Below are 20,765 nucleotides of genomic sequence, written 5' to 3'. Positions count from 1 at the left end.
CCACCATCCAGCCCAGGCAACCACTAATCTACTTTGTTCCTCTCTGTATTTACCCATTCTGAATATTTCATTTCAATGGAATCATGTAAGATGTGTTCCTTTGTGATTGCCTTCCTTCTCTTAGCATAATTTTTTTAGGATTCATATTATTATTGCCAAACAATATCCCATTAAATATAGAACTTTTATTTGCAGTCAAATGCTCTACCACTGAGCTATATCCCCTAGAACTTTTATTTGTCCACTCATTAGCTGATGGACATGTGCGTTGTTTCTGCTTTTTGGCTATTGTAAATAATGCTGCTGTGAACATTCGTGTACAAGTTTTTTTTTGTGGACTTACATTTTTATTTCTTTTGTGTAGACCTAGAAGAGGAATTTCTGGGTGTGGTTAGTTCTACATTTAGTCTTTTGAAGAACTTCCAGACTGTTTTCCAAAGCAGCTGTACCATTTTATATCTCTATTAGTAGTGTATGATGGCTCCAGTTTCTTCACATCTGTGACATTGCTTGTCCTTACCTCTGTTATTGTAGCCTTAGTTTCCTAGAGATGTTGTTACAAAGTACCATGATCTGGGTGGCTTAAAACACCAGAAATGTATTGACTTGCAGTTCTGGAGGCAAAAAATCCAAAATCAAGTTTTCAGCAGGGCCTTGCCTCCTCTGAAACCTCTAGAGATAATCTTGCCCTTACTTCTTCTCATTTCTGTTGTTTGTCATCAGTACGTGGTGTTCCTCGACTTGCAAATGAGTCGATCCAGTCTCTGCCTTTATTGTCGCATGGTCCTGCTCTGCGTCTCCTCATAAGGGTATAGATCATATGGGATTAAGCGCTCTCCCACTTTACCAGTTACATCTATAAAGACCCTATTTACAAATAAGGGCACATGTTGAGGTGCTTGGACTTAGGACTTCATATCTTTTTGGGGTAACAATCCAACCCAAATACAATCCTAGCGAATGTCAAATGGTATCTCATTGTGGTTTCCATTTGCATTTCTCTGATGGGTAATGACATTGAGTATTGTTTCATTTGCTTGTTGACCATTGTGTATCTTCTCAGGAGAAAAGTCTATTCAGATACTTCGCCCATTTTAAAATTGTGTCATTATTGGATCTTAAGCGTTCTTTATACGTTCTAGATATAGATCCCCTGTCGTATATTTTCCATATTCTGTGGTTTATCTTTTTATTTTTGTTGATGATGTCCTTTGAAGCACCCAAGCTTTAATTTTGATGTTGTCCAATTTATTTTTTTCTTTCATTATCAAACTTTTGGTGTCCTATTTAAGAAACCATTATCTAATCCAAGGTTGTGAATATTTCTACCTATGTTTTCATCTATAGTTTTACAGTTTTAGCTCTTATATTTAGGTATTTGATTAATTTTGAGTTAATTTTTCTATGTGATGTGATATAGTGGTCTATCTTCATTCTTTTGCATGTGGATATCTAGTAGTCCCAGTATCATTTGTTCAAAAGACTATTCTTTCTGTATTGAATTATATAGCAATACCATTGTTGAAAATTAATTGACTGTAAATATAAGGTCTCAATTATATCCCATCAATCTGTTTGTCTATCTTTATGTCAGTGTCATTCTCTCTTGATTACTATAGCTTTGTAGTAAGTTTTGAAATCAAGAAGTCTTCTTTTTTTTTCTTCCCAAGATTGTTTGACTTATTCTGTATTCTTTGAATTTCCATAAGAATATTACAATCCTCTTGTCAATTTCTACAACACAAAGCCAGCTAGAATTTTTATAAGGATTGTATTGAATCTGTAAATCACATTGGGAAATACAGTATCAAACATTCTGATTCATCCACGTGAAGTATTTTACTAGTTTCTTAGGGCTACCATACAAAGTGCCACAAACTGAGTGTCTTGGAATAGCAGAAACTTGTTCTATCATTGTTCTTGAGGCTAGCAGTCCAAAATCAAGATGTTAGCAGGTTGGTTCCCACTGGGTACTCTGAAAGAGAATCTGTTCCATGCTTTTCCTGTAGCTTCTGGTGATTCCTCAGCTTGTAGGTGCATCACTCCAATCTCTGCCTCTATCTTCATATGCCATCCTCCCTATGTGTCTTTGTTTCTACATTTCCTCTTCATATAAGGATACCAGTCATTGCATTAGAGACTATCCTAAACTAGTATGACCTCATCTTGATTATATCTGCAAAGATCCTATTTCAAAATAAGGTCACATTCACAAATATTGGAGGTTAGGTGTTTAACATTTTTGAGGACACAATTCAACCCTTAACAGCTATCTTTTAATTTATTTTGGTCTTTTGTAATTCCTTTCAACAGTGTTTTATAGTCTTCAATGTATAAAGTTTTATAATTCGTTTTGTTTGTTTTATTCATAAATATTTTATTCTTTTTAAAGCTGGTGTTAAGTGGAATTGTTTTTCTGATTTCACTTCTGGTTTCTTTATTGCTATGATGTAGAAATGCAACTGATTTTTGCATATTGATCTTGTAGCCTGCAACCTTGCTGACATTGTTTATTTGTTCTAATAGTTTCTTATAGTTCCTGATAGTTTCTAATTCCCTAGGTCTTTCTAAATATAAGAAAGATCATTTCTTCTGCAAATGGAGATAGTTTAGTCCTTCCTTTCCAGCCTGGATGCTTTTTTCCCTCCCCAATCTGGATGCTTTTTATACTTTCCTTGTCTGATTTACTTGCATAGAATATCTGGTACAATGCTAAATAGAAGTGGCATATTCCATTATAGAATGGGCACCCTTGTCTTGTTTCTGACCTTAAGTAGGGAAGACTTTATTCTTTAACCATCAATTATGATGTTATCTCTGGGTTTTTCACAGATGCCTTTTATTATATTGGACTTTCCCTTCTATTGTTAGTTACTGAGTATTTTTATCATGAAAGGGTGATGGATTTGGACAAGTGCATTTTCTGTGTCTATTGAGATGATCCTGTTTTTCTTGTCCATTCTATTGATAAGGTATATTTCATTAATTAATTTTTGGATTTTAAGTTATTCTGGGATAAATCCCATTTGGTCATGGTATATAATCCTTTTAATATGTTGCTTGATTTCGTTTGCTATTCTTTTGTTAAAGATTTTTGTGTTTATAGTCATGAGGGATTTCATGTCGTTGTCAGGTTTTGCTATCAAGGTAATATTTGCTTAATAGAATGAATTGGAGAGTGTTCCCTCTTCTATTTAGATTTTCTTGGTAGTTTGTATCTTCCTAGGAGCTTGTCCATTTCATTTAGGTGATCTAATTTGCTGGTATATAATTGTTAATTGTATTCCCTTATAATCTTTTTTATTTATAATATTCTCTCTGCCATTCCTGATTTTGATAATTTTTGTCTTCACTCTTTCTTCGTCTGTCTAGGTAAAGATTTGTCAATTTTGTTCACGTTTTCAAAGAACCAACTTTAAAAAATAATTTGCTGTTTTATTTTTCTATTCCCTATTTCATTGTTTTCCACTCCAATCTTTATTTCCCTCCTTCCACTTATTTTAGGTTTAGTTTTTCTTCTTTGTACAGAATCTGATGGTGGAAGGCTAGGTTCTTGGTTTGAGATTTTTCTTCCTTTTAAATTTAATCAATTAATTTATTTATTTGAGAGCGAGAGAAAGAGAGTGAGAGAGAGCATGAGAGAGAGAGGTCAGAGGGAGAAGCAGACTCCCCGAAGAGCTGGGAGCCCGATGCGGGACTCCATCCTAGGACTCTGGGATCATGACCTAAGCCAAAGTTAGTTGCTTAAGCAGCTGAGCCACTCAGACTCCCTTTCTTCTTTTTTGAAAAATGTAGGTATTCAAAGTTATACATTTTCTTCTAAGCACTACTTTAACTGTGTCCCATAAGTTTTGGTTTGTTGTGTCTTCATTTTTGTTACCTGAAAATATTTTCTAATTTTCTTTTGTTTTCTTTCTTTCTTTTTTCTTTCTTTCTTTTACCTATTGGTCATTTAGGAGTATGTTTAATTTTCATATGTTTGTGAATTTCCAAAATACCTTTCTGGTATTAATTTCTAATTTCATTCCATTGTGATTAAGAACAGACTTCAGGGGCGCCTGGGTGGCTCGGTGGGTTAATAAGCCTCTGCCTTCGTCTCAGGTCATGATCTCAGGGTCCTGGGATCGAGTCCCGCATCGGGCTCTCTGCTTGGCAGGGAGCCTGCTTTCTCCTCTCTCTCTCTCTCTCTGTCTGCCTCTCTGCCTACTTGTGATCTCTCTTTGTCAAATAAATAAATAAAATATTAAAAAAAAAAGAACAGACTTCATATAATTTAATCCTTTTTAATTATTAAGGCTTGCTTTATGACCCTAGGATATGATCTTTCCTTGAGAATGTTCCATGAGCGCCTGGGTGGCTCAGTCGATTAAGCCTCTGCCTTCGGCTCAGGTCATGATCTCAGGGTCCTGGGATTGAGTCCCGCATCAGGTTCTCTGCTCAGCAGGGAGCCTGCTTCCTCCTCCTCTCTCTCTGCCTGCCTCTCTGCCTACTTGTGATCTCTGTCTGTCAAATAAATAAATAAAAATAAAATCTTTTAAAAAGAGAGAACAGAGTAAAGAGAATGTTCCATGTACACTTGAGAATAATGTGTATTCTGCTATTATTGGGTGGAGTATTTATATAGATGTCTCTTAGGTCTAGTTAGTGTATAGTCCAAGTTTTATATGGCCTTTTGGTCTTTTGACCTAGTTGTTTAACCTTACTGAAAGTTGGGGGGTACCAGGCTGCCTCAGTTGGCAGACCATGTGACTCTTGATCTTTGGGTTGTAAGTTCAAACCCCACTTTGGGTATAGAGATTACTTAAAAATAAAATCATAAGAAAGAGTTGGATATCGAAGTCTCCAACTGTTATTGTTTCTGTCTTCATTTATGTCAGTTTTTGCCTCATGTATTTTGGGACTCTGTTGTTAGGGGCCTATGTTTGTAATTGCTATATTATCCTGATGGATTGATTGAAACTTTATCATTATGAAATGTCCCTTTTAATCTCTAATCACATTTTTTATCTTAAAGTCTGTATTGTCTGATGTTAGTAGTGGTTGCTATTTGCGTTAATATGTCTTTCTTCTTGTCCTTTACTTTCAACCTAGTTGTATCTTGGACCCTGAAGGATATCTCCTATGGACAATGTATTGTTGGATCTTGCTTTTTTATTCAGTCAAACAACCTCTGCTTTTTTTTTTTTTTTTTTTTAAAGATTTTAGTTATTTCTTTGAGACCAAGAGAGAATAAGAGAGAGCATAAGATCGCAGGGTGAGAGGCAGAGGAAGACACAGACTCCCCGCTGAGCAGGGAGCCTGACGCAGAGCTCGATCCCAGGACCCTGGGGTCCTGACCTGAGCCAAAGACAGATGCTTAACCATTGACTGAGCCACAAGCGCCCTGGGCTCGATGGTGGAAAAGTATAGTTGGTTCTCAAAAGCAGATGCACAGTATCTTTCTTATAAGAACGCCTATTGATAGTTTATGAATGAGTAAGGCACTGTGACATTACAAACTTACAATTTTACATTAATAAACAACAACTTTCTCTTTATATCTTGTAGGGCAGAGTCGGGTAGGCTGTTTATCATGTCTGTTAAAAATCACAAAATTGTATATTTGACCTAATTCAGGTGCACATTAAAAAATTTATTAATCCTGGGGCACCTGGGTGGCTCAGTGGATTAAGCCACTGCCTTCGGCTCGGGTCATGATCTCAGGGTCCTGGGATCGAGTCCCGCGTCGGGCTCTCTGCTCAGCAGGGTGCCTGCTTCCCTCTCTCTCTCTCTCTCTCTGCCTGCCTCTCCGTCTACTTGTGATCTCTCTCTGTCAAATAAATAAATAAAAAATCTTTAAAAAAAAAAAAAAAAAATTTATTAATCCTGTCTTAACTTAGGGAGTACTGAATTAATAATTTCAAGAGTTTGAAGCTATTTGAAATACTGCCTAAGAATTCATAACAGCAGCCAAATAAGTTCATCTTGTAAGGACTTTACTCTCAGACTCCATCAGTCAGCTCAGCAGACCTTTTATCTTCCATTCCTTTATCGAACAGTCATTTGACAATAGCATATCACAGTGTTTATTTCCAGCAGGCCAGACAAGGACCAGAATAGAGCTGGCCCACCATTTCCCACTGAACACACTGACAAAGTATTCAGCAGCATGGCTCTAATCATCTAATAGGGTGTAAATAAGCTAATACCCAATATGTACGTGAGTAAATGATATGTGTGCTTATACACATAAAAGTACAGAATAAAGTTTTTAGATTTCCTTAGAATTCTTATTTCTTCAAATAGATCACATTTGAAATAAAGGTCATTTATAAATTTATAAATAAAGGTCAATCTTCAACATTATAAAAGCTGATCTGGCAAACGCCCAAGGTCTTTAGTTCCTTGCTGTGTACTTTTTTAACCATTAAAACTCCCTTGGCCTCTCTTTCCAAGGTGGATGGGACGATTCTCTTCTTCTGAAAAGGAGTCAGAGCTTCTTACTCTCTAGCCTCCTTCTCATTTTTATTTATTTATTTTCATAATCTTCAGTCCATTCTAGCTTTTTTAAAAGTTTATGAAAAGGAAATATTATTGTATCTACCAAGTTGTAATTCTGCATGTTCCACCACTGACTTACTAGGTGGGGGGTGGAAATGCTATATTTAGATTCGGTAGAAATTTTATATGGAGTTTGGGGCTGAAAAGAGGGAGTGAAGGTCTGGAATTTGAGAGCAAAAGGTGCTAGGTCCCACTTTCTGCATTATACACAGGTCAAGATTAATGGAACCAGGTAAGTTACTCTCCAGGTGACTGAGAACGGTGGGAAATTTAGAGATTGAAATAGATCTCTGAGCAGTCAATTAAGCCTTTGAATGATTGAGAAGATAAATAGTAGGACCAAATCCATTCTAACAACTGATTCCGTTATGTAAAACAAACCTACAGGATTTGAAATGCAACCAAGTCTGTTTTATATTAAGGCAAATATAAACCAACTTAATCTTAGACCTGCCTCCAGCCCCAGATTATGTTTGGTAAGAGCACAAAGAGCTGTACAGCATGAATGCACAAGGAATCAGTAGAGTGAGAGGGCTCCCTGCCAGGGCAGTTTGGCACAAGAACTCTAAGAGGAAGGGGAAATTTCTCCCTCGTTGAATCAACTTTGGCTCTCTGGAATAGAGAACATGGAGAGAGAGGGACCAAGGAAAGCCAACCCTATTCTACTTGTTGATACCCTAACAAGCTGTTGATTTTAAAAAGGGGATAAAGGGGCAAAGTGTGGGTAGCATTCTGTTCCTCTGAGTCAATCCTAATGAAGTGGGAGGTTCTTGAAGAAATTAATTTCCATTTAAATTCATGTGTGACCCTCTTCTAGAAACCTCCACTTCTTTTGGGATTTTTGTTGAGAATTTCAAATGATCCAACAATAATAAGGTCTTTTTTTGGACATGTTCTATTTCTCCGTCTAAGTTTTGTGTTGAGTGCCTGATTTCAGCTATAGAAATTTTCTTAAAATTGGAATGACTGATTACTTTCCTCTCTGTTTACTAATTTAATATGGAGAAATAAAGCATGATTCTCATACTTCCAAAAGCAATCAGGCTTTTAATCCAGTGTACTGTACTCACAGGTTTCCTGTAGGAGTTGATGCCAAATTTCCTGGCAACGGAACAGTGGTTGATTCCAGGGCTTTTCTGACTTAAAGACACAGTGGTACTACTTAACAGAAAATAGAAACCTGCCCGTCCCCTGCAGTTTCTGAGCTTAGCAAAAAGAGACAGAAGCAGTGAAATGGGTGTATTTTACCAGGGCATTACAGAACAAAGAAAAATGGTCTGCACTCCACTTGGACCCCATCCCCTCCACCCCCCGAACAAAAACCATTTGGAAAGAGTGACTTTGCTTTTTCTTCAGAAATGACTTTAATTCTCTTACTTTTGATTATCGATGGGCAGATTTTCTGTTTCACATTTTATCTGCCCCAAACACTGCCACACAGTAGCACTGCACTGGTGGGGGAATGACCCAGAATCGAAGGAAGTCACTTAAATTCTTTATCCCTGCTCCGTTGTAGGAGCTTATGTTTCGTTCTCCTAGAGGCAAGGGGCTACTGTTCATAGCCTCTGAGCTTAATTCCTGTATTTTCTCCTGATCATACTGATGCTCCCCAAGGCACTCTTTCTTAAGATATGCCACTTTGTGGTTAACATTGAACTACACAACGCTGAACAGAACATTTTCTTCCTCGCTATGTGACATGATATTCTTGTAGCCCTGAAAGAAAGCTCTGAATTTAGCTTCCCTTCTACACTGAAAAAAAAAAACACTTAATTTAGCGCCGTCTTTAGGCTGCAGCTTTCCCATGCAACTGCTCTTGACCTCTAGTTAGGCTGGAATAATTTTAAATTATGTTTATAACTTAATAATCGCTGTTTGTATTTTGTATGATTGATATCCTTGAGTGTTTTCTGTACCTTTCATTTCTGAATATGCCTGTTGCCAACCGTGGGTCTTGTGTCCCAAACATTTGATTTTTCTTTAAAACCATCTGACCCTGGTCCTCCTTTGGAGCTTCACAGGCATGGTTGTATTTTTGAGTATAGATTTTTAGTATAAGGTAATGTTGCTGCCTTTTTTAATTGTTTCCCTGGAAAGCTGACTAGTAGGGCCCTAGAGTCGTAGACTCATTCCCATTACTCCAGTTTTTCCTCCATTTTTAAATTCTTTTCCTATTTTGAGGTTAAAGTCATTTTCTCCAGCTGAAAATTTTGCAATAATGTTATGTTCTTGAAATTTCCTACTTAAAAATGTCAAGAGATCTTAGTGTTTTTAAGAGTGGTTTTTAAATTTTATGTCTATCATAATGGCATCTTACTAAGAAAATGCTTCTGGATTAACTGTTGTGTTAATTATATTTGTATTTTTGTGACCCATGCATTTCTAAAAATAATTTGAGGCAACTAACCTTAAAATCATTCATAATATGTCCACTAAAATTACTAAAATGGAAGAAATGGAAAAAGGAAGTATAGGCAAGGATGTGGAACAAGTAGAACTTTTTGTACATGCTGGTAAGAGAGTAAACTGCTACCACCACTTTGGAAAATTGTTTGGCAGTATTTACTAAGCTGAACGTTGGTATACCCTATGAGCAGTAATTCGGCTCCTAGTTATACACCCAACAGACATGTATACAAAAGTTTACTAAAAGGCATGTGCTAGGATATTCACATAGCCCTATGCATAGCAGCCCTGAATTGTAAACTACGCAAAGGCTCATTATTTTTTTTTTAACATTTTATTTATTTATTTGACAGAGATCACAAGTAGGCAGAGAAGCCGGCAGAGAGAGAGAGAGGGGGAAGCAGGCTCCCCGCTGAGCAGAGCCCGATGTGGGGCTCGATTCCAGGACCCTGGGATCATGACCTGAGCCGAAGGCAGAGGCTTTAACCCACTGAGCCACCCAGGCGCCCCAAGGCTCATTATTAAGGACTGAATTATATTCCCCCCAAATTCATAGGTGAAGTCCAAATCCCCAGTGAGACTGTGTTTGGGGATAGGGCCTTTGGGTAGATAATAGTGAGTAAACAAAGCCAGACACATGTTAATAAGGGAAATGAGTTTATGTAAAGCAGTATGTACCCTAATGCCCAACTTGAAAATGATTTAGGATACACTCTTAATGATTTGATCAATGTCAATGCCAAATGACATTTTCCTGTATCTGGAATAGTTGTCAACCAGCAGAGATCAGGACTATCAGATATGATAATTATGCTGTGTGTTTTAAAAACCTTTAATTTGAAAAATAACTTTTCTATATTAAATATTGGAGGTACTTAAATTTTAAAATAATTTTATCTTGCATTTATTTTGTGTTAATGTTAATATGTTATGTTATGTTAGTAATGTTAATATTTACTACTATCAAAAGTGTATCTGGTAGAGATCATTTTTATCTTATTGAAATATATCACAATATACATAGTACAGAAATATATGTCATAGTATATTGATTTGTAATAGTGATGAGCCATGAATTTATTTTTATGCCTTTTTTTCCATAGAAAACTGCTGAAGCTTTTAGTATAACCCCGTAATAGAAAAGCGATTCACTGTTTATTAGTATTGTGATATACAGAATAATTTATGATTTCAGGAATTTTCAAGATTAGTATCTTCCGGGACTTTGGAAACAATTGTGGGGATTCCCCTGGATTTCCCACCTGTGTGGTTACCCCTAGCTGGCCTTTGGTTCTTCAAGCCAGGACTGCAGGTTTTCTGTTGGAGTTGGAGTTGCCCTGAGCAGTCCTGACTTGATTGACTTCAGTCTGAAAGCTGTAAAATGGGTAATTCACCCCGTTTTTCCCTTCTCTCAAGTGTCCACTCTCTTCAGTTCTATTCACTGCCCAGTGCCTTCAGGTCACCTGTTTTTGTATTTTGTCTGTTCGTAACAGCTGCCATAGGCAGGAGGGCCAATGGCGGGTAGAGCTTATTAGGTCCTACTAGACCCAGAACTCTTCTCCCTATTCTGAGAGAGCCCAACCCACCTAGTATCTTATGAAGAAGGCTGGATGGGAAATAGCTTTTTCTGAGAATTCACCTGCCCAAAAATGTCTTTATTTTGCTTGTTTGATAGTTTGACCTGGCATGGTTAGTTTGAAGATAACTTCCCTTTAGAAAATTTAGACGCTTACCGTTCTCTTTGTGCTTCCATTATTACAGATGCAAAGTTTCATGAGCATGGATACAAATCAGTTTCTTGACCTTTTATATTTAACCTGTTATTCCTCTGAAGCTTCTAGGATATTCTTTCTTTATTCCTGGTTTCTTAAGTTTCCTGCTAATATGCCTTGGAATGGAACCTTTTCTCCCATTCTTTGTCGTGGGTGTCCCCTGGACTCCTTCACTGTAGATATTCATGCTCTTCAGTTCTAGGCAACTTAGAAAAATTGATTTTAGAATTTAATTAATTAAATTAATTAAGTTAATCTTAGAATTTAATTTTTTCATTGCTGCTCCTTTTATTTTTTTTCTCCATAGTCTTTGGAGCTTCTCCTGGTTAGATTTTGGACCTTCTGGACATATTTTCTCATTCTTCTATTTTCCCTTCTGTTTTCTAATTTTTGTTCTTTTTGTTCTATTTTCTGAAAGATTACTTCAACTTTTTCTTCTAATTCTTTTCCTGAATTTATTTAACAGTCATATTTAGAGCTCTCTCTTACGCACTAATTGTTCTTTTAGTTTATAGCACGTAATATCTTCTTCTCTTTAGGTGTATTAGAGTGTATTTGTCTTTGTTTCCTCCAAGATCCTCTTTTTCTACCCCTTTTCATCCTTATTTTATATCTTATGGGCTTTCCTTAAATTCCTAGAGATACTTCGTTGTCCATTCACAAGATTGAAGCATTAAAAAGCTGATTAGAAGTTCCGTGTGCATGGATAGGGTTTTGCTGATGGGTAGGCTTCACTGGAGAGTGGTAGATGGTGTGGCAGGTCAGATTTTCCATTGAAGAGACCCCAGATGTTAGTATCTGCAAGTCTTTCTTTGGGCTATTCAGAGTCCTCCAGAGTGTTTCCTTCAATCTTTCTACTTCCTACGGTAGAACTTTGGCTGGTAGGGTTCTGGGTACTGAAGAGGGAGGGACTGTTGGTTTCACTATTTATTTAATATGTAGGATTTCAGTATGGTATCTCTCCCCCTTTCTTCATTGTTAAAATTGACCCAGATGATGAACTTACCAGTTTCAGCTGGAGTGGGGGAGGTGTTCAGGACTCTTGCTGTCCAGGTAAGGGCAGGGCATCAAAAGAACTGCCGTTGTCTTATTTTCCAGTGAACCCCCCCCATTTCCAGCCTGTCCCCCCTCACCTGTAACTTCAAGTATATCTAGCAGTGCTAAACCTTTGGAGGATTTTTAGTGAGAACTGACTTCCTTCATGTTGGCTTAGCACCCCACCTCCCACCTTCTGATTTCTCAATCTACCAAGGTTCTACTCATCCAATTAAAGACAACAATGCCAGATTCTTTTTTCTTTTTTTTCAGACTCCCCTAATCTTTCCAGGTGACTTGTATAGAGAACCCTTCCCTCCCATCACTTGTCTTTGGGGGAAGGTAAATCACCCTCTTCTCTCCCTAGGGGAAGGCACTTATGTCAATATACAGATCATCTAAACATAAAATCAACAAGGAAACAGTGGCTTCAAATGACACCCTGGACCAGATGAATCTAATGGATATATTCGGGACATTCCATCCTAAAACAGCAGATACACATTCTTTTCAAGTGCACGTGGAACATTCTCCAGAATAGATCACATTTTAGGTGATCAAAACAAGCCTCAAAAATTTCAAAAAGGTTGAAGTCATACCATGCATCTTTTCTGACCACGACACTATGGAACTAGAAATCAACCTGAAGAAAAAGTCCTAAGGGGAAGAAGGGGAGAGAAAGGCTCTTATCACAGACACTAGACATAAAGACTCCTGATTCCTTTTCTCCTTTTAGGAAGACAGTGTGGTATGGTAAAGAGGAGGGGCTGGTGAAGGAGGAGGGGGTGGCATTTGGAATAGGGCTGGTTCTCTTCATGATTTAACCATGGGGGCAGGAGTCTGGATCCAGCCATTAGTGGCACACTGGTGCCTCTCTTTAGAAACTTGGGGCCACTAAGCACTTCTAGTCATCAACTTTGGACCTTAACTGCAGTTCCAGGACAAGAGGGAAGAATCGTACTCAAAAACTGCATAATGTTTCATTGTGTGAGTATATTCAAATGTACTTCTTAGTCCCCATTGTGGGACATAGGGGTTTTTTTTTTTTCTCACTTTTTTGATGTTAGAAGTGTCACAACGAACATCCTTGTAGTTGTTAACCATTGTTATTTCCATAGGTGAAATCCTTATGAGCGGAACAGCTGGGTGATGTGGTATGCATGTTTTAAATGTTTTTGTCACATATTATTCAGTTGCCCTGAAATCTTGTACCGATTTTATACCCCTCCCAGTAGTATGTGAAGAGGCTCTTTTTTCCCCTTAAGTATGCTTGGTCTAGATTTTCCTCATCTCTGCCAGTTTAGATAAAAGAATAGTATTGCATGATTTTACTTTGCATTTGTTAGTGAATGAATGGTTTTACATGATGGCTTCTTGGCCATCAAGCTATTTTTATTTTTATTTTTTTTGAAATGAATGAATGGTTTTACATGATGGCTTCTTGGCCATCAAGCTATTTTTATTTTTATTTTTTTTTAGCCCGATGTGGGGCTCGATTCCAGGACCCTGGGATCATGACCTGAGCCGAAGGCAGAGGCTTTAACCCACTGAGCCACCCAGGCGCCCCAAGGCTCATTATTAAGGACTGAATTATATTCCCCCCAAATTCATAGGTGAAGTCCAAATCCCCAGTGAGACTGTGTTTGGGGATAGGGCCTTTGGGTAGATAATAGTGAGTAAACAAAGCCAGACACATGTTAATAAGGGAAATGAGTTTATGTAAAGCAGTATGTACCCTAATGCCCAACTTGAAAATGATTTAGGATACACTCTTAATGATTTGATCAATGTCAATGCCAAATGACATTTTCCTGTATCTGGAATAGTTGTCAACCAGCAGAGATCAGGACTATCAGATATGATAATTATGCTGTGTGTTTTAAAAACCTTTAATTTGAAAAATAACTTTTCTATATTAAATATTGGAGGTACTTAAATTTTAAAATAATTTTATCTTGCATTTATTTTGTGTTAATGTTAATATGTTATGTTATGTTAGTAATGTTAATATTTACTACTATCAAAAGTGTATCTGGTAGAGATCATTTTTATCTTATTGAAATATATCACAATATACATAGTACAGAAATATATGTCATAGTATATTGATTTGTAATAGTGATGAGCCATGAATTTATTTTTATGCCTTTTTTTCCATAGAAAACTGCTGAAGCTTTTAGTATAACCCCGTAATAGAAAAGCGATTCACTGTTTATTAGTATTGTGATATACAGAATAATTTATGATTTCAGGAATTTTCAAGATTAGTATCTTCCGGGACTTTGGAAACAATTGTGGGGATTCCCCTGGATTTCCCACCTGTGTGGTTACCCCTAGCTGGCCTTTGGTTCTTCAAGCCAGGACTGCAGGTTTTCTGTTGGAGTTGGAGTTGCCCTGAGCAGTCCTGACTTGATTGACTTCAGTCTGAAAGCTGTAAAATGGGTAATTCACCCCGTTTTTCCCTTCTCTCAAGTGTCCACTCTCTTCAGTTCTATTCACTGCCCAGTGCCTTCAGGTCACCTGTTTTTGTATTTTGTCTGTTCGTAACAGCTGCCATAGGCAGGAGGGCCAATGGCGGGTAGAGCTTATTAGGTCCTACTAGACCCAGAACTCTTCTCCCTATTCTGAGAGAGCCCAACCCACCTAGTATCTTATGAAGAAGGCTGGATGGGAAATAGCTTTTTCTGAGAATTCACCTGCCCAAAAATGTCTTTATTTTGCTTGTTTGATAGTTTGACCTGGCATGGTTAGTTTGAAGATAACTTCCCTTTAGAAAATTTAGACGCTTACCGTTCTCTTTGTGCTTCCATTATTACAGATGCAAAGTTTCATGAGCATGGATACAAATCAGTTTCTTGACCTTTTATATTTAACCTGTTATTCCTCTGAAGCTTCTAGGATATTCTTTCTTTATTCCTGGTTTCTTAAGTTTCCTGCTAATATGCCTTGGAATGGAACCTTTTCTCCCATTCTTTGTCGTGGGTGTCCCCTGGACTCCTTCACTGTAGATATTCATGCTCTTCAGTTCTAGGCAACTTAGAAAAATTGATTTTAGAATTTAATTAATTAAATTAATTAAGTTAATCTTAGAATTTAATTTTTTCATTGCTGCTCCTTTTATTTTTTTTCTCCATAGTCTTTGGAGCTTCTCCTGGTTAGATTTTGGACCTTCTGGACATATTTTCTCATTCTTCTATTTTCCCTTCTGTTTTCTAATTTTTGTTCTTTTTGTTCTATTTTCTGAAAGATTACTTCAACTTTTTCTTCTAATTCTTTTCCTGAATTTATTTAACAGTCATATTTAGAGCTCTCTCTTACGCACTAATTGTTCTTTTAGTTTATAGCACGTAATATCTTCTTCTCTTTAGGTGTATTAGAGTGTATTTGTCTTTGTTTCCTCCAAGATCCTCTTTTTCTACCCCTTTTCATCCTTATTTTATATCTTATGGGCTTTCCTTAAATTCCTAGAGATACTTCGTTGTCCATTCACAAGATTGAAGCATTAAAAAGCTGATTAGAAGTTCCGTGTGCATGGATAGGGTTTTGCTGATGGGTAGGCTTCACTGGAGAGTGGTAGATGGTGTGGCAGGTCAGATTTTCCATTGAAGAGACCCCAGATGTTAGTATCTGCAAGTCTTTCTTTGGGCTATTCAGAGTCCTCCAGAGTGTTTCCTTCAATCTTTCTACTTCCTACGGTAGAACTTTGGCTGGTAGGGTTCTGGGTACTGAAGAGGGAGGGACTGTTGGTTTCACTATTTATTTAATATGTAGGATTTCAGTATGGTATCTCTCCCCCTTTCTTCATTGTTAAAATTGACCCAGATGATGAACTTACCAGTTTCAGCTGGAGTGGGGGAGGTGTTCAGGACTCTTGCTGTCCAGGTAAGGGCAGGGCATCAAAAGAACTGCCGTTGTCTTATTTTCCAGTGAACCCCCCCCATTTCCAGCCTGTCCCCCCTCACCTGTAACTTCAAGTATATCTAGCAGTGCTAAACCTTTGGAGGATTTTTAGTGAGAACTGACTTCCTTCATGTTGGCTTAGCACCCCACCTCCCACCTTCTGATTTCTCAATCTACCAAGGTTCTACTCATCCAATTAAAGACAACAATGCCAGATTCTTTTTTCTTTTTTTTCAGACTCCCCTAATCTTTCCAGGTGACTTGTATAGAGAACCCTTCCCTCCCATCACTTGTCTTTGGGGGAAGGTAAATCACCCTCTTCTCTCCCTAGGGGAAGGCACTTATGTCAATATACAGATCATCTAAACATAAAATCAACAAGGAAACAGTGGCTTCAAATGACACCCTGGACCAGATGAATCTAATGGATATATTCGGGACATTCCATCCTAAAACAGCAGATACACATTCTTTTCAAGTGCACGTGGAACATTCTCCAGAATAGATCACATTTTAGGTGATCAAAACAAGCCTCAAAAATTTCAAAAAGGTTGAAGTCATACCATGCATCTTTTCTGACCACGACACTATGGAACTAGAAATCAACCTGAAGAAAAAGTCCTAAGGGGAAGAAGGGGAGAGAAAGGCTCTTATCACAGACACTAGACATAAAGACTCCTGATTCCTTTTCTCCTTTTAGGAAGACAGTGTGGTATGGTAAAGAGGAGGGGCTGGTGAAGGAGGAGGGGGTGGCATTTGGAATAGGGCTGGTTCTCTTCATGATTTAACCATGGGGGCAGGAGTCTGGATCCAGCCATTAGTGGCACACTGGTGCCTCTCTTTAGAAACTTGGGGCCACTAAGCACTTCTAGTCATCAACTTTGGACCTTAACTGCAGTTCCAGGACAAGAGGGAAGAATCGTACTCAAAAACTGCATAATGTTTCATTGTGTGAGTATATTCAAATGTACTTCTTAGTCCCCATTGTGGGACATAGGGGTTTTTTTTTTTTCTCACTTTTTTGATGTTAGAAGTGTCACAACGAACATCCTTGTAGTTGTTAACCATTGTTATTTCCATAGGTGAAATCCTTATGAGCGGAACAGCTGGGTGATGTGGTATGCATGTTTTAAATGTTTTTGTCACATATTATTCAGTTGCCCTGAAATCTTGTACCGATTTTATACCCCTCCCAGTAGTATGTGAAGAGGCTCTTTTTTCCCCTTAAGTATGCTTGGTCTAGATTTTCCTCATCTCTGCCAGTTTAGATAAAAGAATAGTATTGCATGATTTTACTTTGCATTTGTTAGTGAATGAATGGTTTTACATGATGGCTTCTTGGCCATCAAGCTATTTTTATTTTTATTTTTTTTGAAATGAATGAATGGTTTTACATGATGGCTTCTTGGCCATCAAGCTATTTTTATTTTTATTTTTTTTTTTCATCGAGCTATTTTTAAATGCAGTTTTTCTTTTCAGAACCTTTGTCAGTTTTTCTATTTGTGTTATTAACATTGTATTAATTTTTAATACATTGATAATAAATGCCATACATGTTGCTACTGTTTGATATGCCTATATATTTTATTTATAATACTTTCTTGTACAGCAATTTAAAATTTTTCTATATTCAGATCTTAGATAAGTGAGGGCTTAATTCTCTGAGTCTCAGTTTTCTCTTCTGTAAAAATGGGATAATAGCAAATACTGCGTGGGAAGGCGGGGTCATATAGGTGAACTGTTGCATACTAGTTGCTTATATAATACAGCTTTTTGTTAATCCCTGTGTGACACAGGGAAATCGTTCAGAATCATCTACATTTTTAAGTAGAATTACAAAACGTACTCAAAGATGTTTAAACCAGATACAAACCTGGATAATGAGTAAAAATCTGAATCTTTTAAGCTAATATGGACAGGTAAATTTTAATTTCTCCTTTCACTTTCTTAATTCTCATCCTTCAGAAAAGTTCATGAGCTCTGATTGATGCGTCCTCTTAAGTAGGGAAATCTGTCTGAGTAGAGTATGAAAAGTCTAGTGTTTTCTTGTGAAGTATCAGTTAAGGGATTATGAATAAGTTCATTTCTTATAAGGATTTCTTTCACAGCATCCTCATCTTATCTCATGTCAATACAGAGATATAGTTAATAAAATCAAGACACATACTAGCCCCTCCCACTTTTAAGACAATATGAAGCTGAGGTTTCTGCCCTTCAACTGGTCATTAGAACTTACTCCCAGAAGTCAAGTACAATTTGGCTTAGATGGATAACAGACTGTTCAGTTGTAGGTTACATAAACTACTTTTGCAAATATTTCTTTTTAGTCCATTTAACACCAGTAAAAATTTTTATTTTGCATCTTGTAACTTCTGGGTAACTTTTTATGATAATTTAATAGAATTTTATTTATTTACCTATTTCTTTTTGAGAGAGAGTGTGCGCTGGTGGAGGGGCACAGGAAGAGAGAAAGAGAATCTTTTTTTTTTTTTTTTAAGATTTTATTTTTTTATTTATTTGTCAGCAGGAGAGTACACAGGCAGGCAGAATGGCAGGCAGAGGCAGAGGGAGAAGCAGGCCTCCCCGCCATGCAGTGAGCCCAATGTGAGACTCGATCCCAGGACACTGGGATCATGACCCGAGCCGAAGGCAGCCGCTTAACTGACTGAGCCACCCAGGCGTCCCAAGAAAGAGAATCTTAAGCAGACTCCATGCTCAGTGTTGAGCTCCACATGGGGCTCAAACTCATGATCCTGAGATCATGACCTGAGCCGAAACCCAGTCAGATGCTAGATCGACTGAGCCACCCAGAGGCCCCATTTAGAATTTTTTACTATAGTAAAATAATTAGGCCATTTCACATATAATCTCACTATAAGTGAAATCATATATAGTAATTACATAGATGATGTAGAAGGTGTGGCCTGACTGAAGTCTTGTGAGCCACACTTTAATTTTATAGTATATTAGAGCACAGTGTAAAGGGGAAATCACCATTGAGGATGTTCATAAGCTTTTGTTTGTTCACCAAATATGCTTTTAGAAATATAACTGTGTTCTGTCTTAGTTATTTTTCAGAATTCATTTCTCCCCCTCTGTCGGGTAACATGCCTATCCGAAGGAGAAGTTAACTTTCTGAAAGCCAGCAGATAACCTGGGTGGCTGACTTTGCTCCTTCTGTTTTATATCCCTTAAAAATTTTAGTACCTTTGGTTCTCCAATAGGTGTGTATGTTTATACCACCATTACAAGGTGGAGACAATTTCAAATAAATTCCCAAGAATAATATTGGCGAAGCCACGTAAACATACATGTGCTTGGGATGGCCCTGACATTTACATTGGCTTGTGTGATTTCTTTGTACCTTTAAAATTGTTTTTTGTCTAGGGTGCCTGGGTGGCTCAGTGGGTTAAAGCCTCTGCCTTCAGCTCGGGTCATGATCTCAGGGTCCTGGGATAGAGCCCTGAGTTGGGCTCTCTGCTCAGCAGGGAGCCTGCTCCCCCCCACCCCACCCTTGCCCTCTGCCTGCCTCTCTGCCTACTTGTGATCTCTGTCTGTCAAATACATAAATAAAATCTTTTAAAAAAATTGTTTTTTTTCTCTATGATCACTTTCTATAGTGTCATTTTATTATTGTAATACTACCCTATTCAAATGTCATACAAGGCTTTCCCTAAGTCAAATAGAATTTGCCCTGCAAAGTTAACCACTGCAGATGATGTTTTTAAGATTCTTTGAGGTGGAATGGTTATCACTTGGAAGGTGACATTTCCAAACCCTTCATAGTGACCGTGTGCTATCCTGCATTTTAAATGCATTTGCTGTACAACAGTTGAAGAATTAGGTGCTTGTGTGTTAAATGCATGCCACTTGGTAATTATCTCAAGGGAGAAATGAGTTTGGTTTTGTTTGAACTTAAAGAAAAAATGATTTGTCATCTTGGTTTTCAAAAAGACTTCATTAAGGTGAATGTCCAGAATTGAGTTTATTAGCTTCCACCCCTAGATATGAGTGATTTGTATTTCAAAATTAAGCATATTGGCAGGTCATCATTTTAAAGTTTGTATGTAGAGTTGAAGAAAACTTACATTTACATTTGAAGTTCTTTTTTAACAGCATTTATTTCTTCTGCCAGTTATTTTATTTTATTGACAGTTAATTTACAAACCCCTTTTGAAAAAAAAGTGATAGGAAGAAAGGGCATAGTGTTATCACATTAGTATTTGTGGGTTCCCTAAGCCATATGGTGATTTGTAATTAGAATACAAAGGATTCTTTGATGAGGCTAACTTCGTAGGAGCTGCAGCGGTAGGCATTGCAGAAGGAGAGAGTTTTCCTGAATTTCTGACGAGGACACTTTGGAAAGAAACTGTGTGGTCTATAATTGTCCCTGTACTCCAAGTCCGATAAAGTTATTGATGTGCAGATCAACTCGGTATTTCGAAGCTGGTAATTTAATTCTGGATGTTTGATCCTCTCAGTCAGTGGCTTGACTTGATTTTTTTTTTTTTAACCAGCTTCAATATTTAATTTCACATGTACCCTCTCAGTAGAGATTTCAAAGGATACTTTGCTGGATGCTTGACTGCCTTGTCTATTTGCTCTTGTTTTGCATGCAAGAGAGAGCCAGAAGCCTTTCTTCTCATTGTGTACACATAGTATTAATGGATTTACTCTGCCTGTATCGTCTCATTACTGGAAACAGCCAGAAGCACAGAAGTCTTTCAGTGTATGCAAATAAGGCCGAATCATCTACCTGAGAGTTAATATTCTCTGCTTTTAAGTGTATTCGAAATCTAATGTTTGTATTTAGAGCATAACATCCTGTTCTCTTTTTTTATGGGCAAAAAGCTAAGCAGGCTGAGACAGCTGTTTGATGTGGCTTGGAGTGTTATTAATTTCATATTCTATTATTCTTTTCACTGTAGCACAAGTGAAGCTGATGTGGAGGCTGTCATGGATAAGTTGTTTGATGAGCTGGCTCAGAAACAAAATGATTGTACGTAAGTTAATTTCTCTTGAAAGAGAATACATTTAGAACACAATGCCCAATCTCCACTGACCAATTAATAAGTTCCATTGCTGTATATGGGTTGATGCCACGCTCAAGTG

General features: G+C 37.5%; 1 protein-coding gene across 2 annotated transcripts in view; it reads left to right on the top strand.

Moving 5' to 3' along the window:
- The window catches only part of LOC111158338 (AFG1 like ATPase), a 236,522-nt gene that overhangs the window by 179,948 nt on the left and 35,809 nt on the right, over positions 1-20,765 (top strand). For both annotated transcript variants that reach the window (XM_022520315.1, XM_022520316.1), the window contains one exon: positions 20,582-20,652. In XM_022520315.1, the coding sequence (XP_022376023.1) occupies positions 20,582-20,652 (71 nt within the window). The remainder of the gene's footprint in view (positions 1-20,581; positions 20,653-20,765) is intronic.

Source organism: Enhydra lutris, unplaced genomic scaffold, assembly GCF_002288905.1.
Source record: "Enhydra lutris kenyoni isolate GAN:26980312 unplaced genomic scaffold, ASM228890v2 scaffoldscaffold58, whole genome shotgun sequence".
Lineage (NCBI taxonomy): Eukaryota > Metazoa > Chordata > Mammalia > Carnivora > Mustelidae > Enhydra > Enhydra lutris.
This window is presented reverse-complemented; position numbering and strand designations above follow the sequence as displayed.